This window comes from Triticum urartu, chromosome 3A, assembly GCF_056163025.1.
Source record: "Triticum urartu cultivar PI428250 chromosome 3A, HENAU_Tu73, whole genome shotgun sequence".
Taxonomy (NCBI): Eukaryota; Viridiplantae; Streptophyta; class Magnoliopsida; order Poales; family Poaceae; genus Triticum; species Triticum urartu.
The window spans coordinates 429,169,566-429,173,957 of record NC_141875.1 but is presented as its reverse complement, the minus strand read 5'-3'; the positions used below and the strand labels follow the sequence as shown (position 1 = coordinate 429,173,957).

At 43.5% G+C, this 4,392-nt stretch overlaps 1 protein-coding gene across 10 annotated transcripts; it reads right to left on the bottom strand.

Annotated features, from left to right (window-relative positions):
- Positions 1–1,148: 1,148 nt before the first annotated feature.
- LOC125544221 (peptidyl-prolyl cis-trans isomerase Pin1) lies at positions 1,149–3,882 on the bottom strand. Of its 10 annotated transcripts, none has more exons than XM_048707832.2 (5): positions 3,471–3,882; positions 3,223–3,336; positions 2,536–2,576; positions 2,018–2,452; positions 1,149–1,915 (listed from the first exon to the last, which is right to left on the bottom strand). In XM_048707832.2, exons 1-2 carry the CDS (start codon positions 3,700–3,702, stop codon positions 3,278–3,280), a joined length of 291 nt encoding a protein of 96 aa, XP_048563789.1. In that variant the 5' UTR covers positions 3,703–3,882; the 3' UTR covers positions 1,149–1,915; positions 2,018–2,452; positions 2,536–2,576; positions 3,223–3,277. The 10 variants fall into 10 exon arrangements, 7 of the variants coding, with proteins under 7 accessions (XP_048563789.1, XP_087403396.1, XP_048563788.1 ...); XM_087547270.1 differs by lacking the exon at positions 2,536–2,576 and having other exon boundaries at positions 2,018–2,123; positions 2,294–2,452; XM_048707831.2 differs by having other exon boundaries at positions 3,241–3,336.
- Between the last annotated feature and the right edge of the window lie 510 nt (positions 3,883–4,392).

The window sequence follows — 4,392 nt, the reverse complement described above, 5'->3', positions numbered from 1 at the left end:
ATATTGTTGATGCTATGATAAAGCTTTAGAAGAAAAGTTGAAATTAGAAGTTTCAATTCCTAGGAAATTGCATGATGAATGGGAACCTACTATCAAAGTCAATATTAAAAATTATGAGTGTTTTTCTTTGTGTGACTTGGGTGCTAGTGTTTCTACAATTCCGAAATCTCTATGTGATGTGTTTGGTCTTACCGATATTGAAGAATGCTCTTTAAATTTGCACTTGGCGGATTCTACTATTAAAAAGCCTATGAGAAGAATTAATGATGTTCTTATTCTTGTAAATAGAAATTATGTGCCCATAGATTTTATTGTTCTTGATATTGATTGCAATCCTTCTTGTCCAATATCCTTGGTAGACCGTTTTTACGCACTATCGATGTCGTGATTGATATGAAAGAAGGCTATATTAAGTTCCAATTTCGTTTGAGGAAGAGTATGGAACACTTCCCTGGAACAAGAATTAGGTCACCATATGAATCAATCATGAGGGCATCTTATGGATCTCGAAATAAAGATGACAAAACTTAGATCCTTACTTTATGCCTAGCTAAGGGCGTAAAACTATAACGCCTGTTGGGAGGCAACCCAATGAATAAAATTTATTTTTACTTTTTGCTTTCTGTTTTTGAGTGTTAGCATAATTATGCTACTGTTATGATTGTGTTTTCTGTGTTTTAATTAGTATTTGTACCAAGTAAAACTTTTAGGATCTTCTTGGGTGATAGTTGTTTGATCTTTCTGAAAAACAGAAACTTTTGCGCTCACAAAAACAATTCTCATTTCTAGCCAGGGAGCGATAAAATAGCAATTCTTTGTGTAGAAGATTAATATACAAATTTCACAGGTCGTCCTAATTTTTCAAAGTTTTTGAAGTTACATAAGTATTCGAAATATCCAGATTGTTACAGACTTTCCTGTTTTTGACATACTCTGTTTTCTTTACATTGTGTGTTTGTTTTGATGATTATATGATTTTCTTTGACTAATAAAGTGTGCACGTATAAGTGCATATGTGAGTGCAAATAAAGAATGTATAATAATACCAAAACAGTGGTTTGTCTATTAGTTTTTTATACCATCAAAATGACAAGGATATATATGTAACAAAAATAAAATATTTAATGAGTTTGAATTCATGAACATGCTTATTTTGATTTTACATTATTCTACATTTTCATTATTTATTTTGTTTTGAAAAACAAATGACATATGAACACGTACAAATATAGTGAGATTTAGCCTAGTACAACTCAGAAAAGAAAAAAAAAAGTTTGCATGTACCACGTTGGCCTAGCCAGGCCGATAACACCAACTGACCCACGCCCATCTCTTATGTTCTTTCTTCACCAGATCCTTTTTCCTATGGCTCTCGCCCACTCTCATATCGATGCCAATATCTTCCACGCTTTAATCCGATTGCCGCCTGACGCAATACTCATCGCCACCTCCTCCATTACCACCTGCGCCACCCTCCAGTGCAATGCCTTCCTTTCCAGGCAGTACACTATGGCCGAACTCTATCTTGCCAGTCTCCAATTCTCGGCTCGAAGTTGTTGCTCACCCTTCAGTCATTTAGCACAGGCCCTATGTTTCCAGGCAGCTAATTTAGGTACAGCACATTCTGCGCTTAATGTTTCTATTATTTTTGTCCAGCTTTGATATTTTCACCAACTTTGTTTCCTCACCAGCAGCCTACATCTAAAAATCCACGCACCAAGGAGCAACCAATCCACCACCGTTAGAAAGAAAATCGAAGGAAAAATATCATTTGTTGTGATCGTCCTTGGTGGCACCAATGCTGATGAATTGAACGACAACCAGGGAGTGCATTGCCTCCCGGCGGTGTCACCCACCGTCGGGGTCATCACCAGCGTTGCTCCTGCCTCCCGGCTCCCCAGAAATACAATCGGATCTATTGACACACCAAAAACAATAGAAAGATCAACCAATTACATTTGCTAAGCACAAAGGAAAGAAAGGGAACATGATTAATAATTGTGCCAATTGTTCTTACAATTTCCAAGAAGGTAGCATGCTTCGAGGTTGCCTGGTCGGTGATGCACAACGGTGATGGCCTCCAGAACGACCCTACTTTGCCCAACTTCCTGAATTTCTTGCACCTGCACGCACATCCAAACAACTCCACATGAGAACTACATCCCAGTGGCGAGCCAGAGGTAGCATGACAATGATGATGGCATGGTGGTAGATGCCGAGCAGGGTGAGCAAGCGAGCATCAGAGGATGAGCAACGTGTCACCAAGCTCATGGATCTTGGAGAGGTAACACACGTGCGCCAAGAAGAAGACCAGCCCCGCCCGCTGCCATCACCTACGCAGCTGTCAGTGGCCCGGTGTACTCCCCGGAGCCTAGGGTGGTGTCAGCTGGAGGCAGTGTTGATGGTTCAAGATACCCGTAAGTTGCACTTGAGAAGTCTCCAGGGACAAGAACTGCATGAAATAGCTCATTATCTATGTGAAATAAACTATATTCATAATAGCAATTTTGAGCTGATACAAGTCAGGTGTGTTACCTAGAATGACTTCCCTAAATAGATGCATGACATTACAGAAGCTGGACATAGACATATATATAATAAACAATCTCAGTACAGGTTAACACATACATGAGCAGCAAATAAATTGAGAAAATAACTGAACACTGGATGAGAAATTTTAATTTGCTAAATAGATCATGCTGGACCGAAGATGATCCATATATTAATTTAAACATCTAGTAAATGCACACAGGAAAGGGGATAATCTGGAACTAACAGTAAAAAATTAGTACATGCAAACTGTACTTCCTTCATCTAGGGAAAACAGTTCAAACAGCACATTCGGCTGTCAACGAAAAAGTATGTAATAGATAAATGTTTCACTATCACAGCAGTGAAATATTGATAAGGAAACAATAGTAAAAATAGAGTAACACCAAACCATCATTGAATCTTAACCAAAAAAATCAAGCTCGGTTCAAACTGTTAATGTAATCCTTGTTGCAATCTAGACAGTGTATAGACCATGCTCGTGTCTAGTAACATGCGGAGTTGACAGTAGGCTGATGTGTGTGTCCCTGCACTGTAGCGACGTCTATGTGTGCTGAGGATGTCTGAGCATGGCTGCAGGCCATACATGTGTGTATTTGTGTAACTGCACACAAAAGAGAGGGAGCCGACTATGTTGCTGGCCAGAGCAAAAGAGAGAAAGGCATTCCTTGCCTGAAGAGAAAACTGAACCTGTGTCTCATCTCTAGTTTTTCTCTGGCTTTGCATTTCATCGAACAACTCCTGAGCGTAGTGAGATCCACCAAAACAGAGCGTGAACTGGAGTTCCTGCCAACACAAACAAAAGGCATGTCAAAACCTGCATATAGATATAGTAGCATCGAGAGACACAAGAGGGGAAGCAAGAAGGAATGCTAGGGAGAGAGAAGAAGAAAACAATCTGGAGAATCTCATCTATGCACGTTTCACTCCCCAGCAGCCGGACTGCTGTGCGGCGAGGTCGGCGAAGGAGGCACGACCGACGAGGATCTGGTCGCGGGGCTCGCCGAGGAGCGCGGCGACATCAGTGCGCGTGGTGGCGGAGAAGACCCGGGCCTCGGGCTCCTTCCAGGAAGCCTTGCGCCGCTCCTCCTCGTGCTTGATCCAGATGTAGGACGCCCGCCCCATCTCCTTCGTCGTCGCCGTAGACGCCATCTCTCCATTCTTCCGCCGCTTGCCGCTCCGGTTGCTTCGGGAGGTTGGTTCCTCGCGACGGGGTAACAGAGGAGAGGAGGAGCGGCGGGCGGCAGCGATGGGAACAGGGAGGAGTTCTGTGGTAGCTGGGGAGGGGTGGACTCGGGGACGTTTTTTTTCAACTGAGACGTGATGTCGGTTCGGGGGTACGAGGTCGCGAGCGGATTAGTGGGCATGCGTGGGACCGTTCGTTGGTGGCAGACTAGCAGAACATTTAATCTCGTCCATTCGTTTCAATGGCAGATCATTGAAGTAATATGGACTCTTAGATATAATTAAGTGGGTTAGATCCAAGGGTGCTGGTTTTCTTGTGTACACTAAGTTTGGTGGGTTTAGACTAAGGAAATCACTTTGTTTCCGTCGGCTAATAATACGTGCTCATAAGCCGCCTCCTTCTTATGACGCGTGTCCCGCGTGGGCCTCACTACTTCCGCATTGCAGAAATCTTATCCAATCTTCTCTCTGTCCTTCCTCTTCCTTCCTTTGTATCGCCTCGTCCCCATCTCACAAAGCAGCAAGCATGACGCAGCTGTGTGCACAGAGACGTGGGAGGCATGCCCAGCCGCAACCTGCTGCGAGATCCAGACACACCGCCGCTCCGATGCTGCGGGAGGAGGCTCCGATGGCGAGCGGCACCGGCCGTTGCTGCTA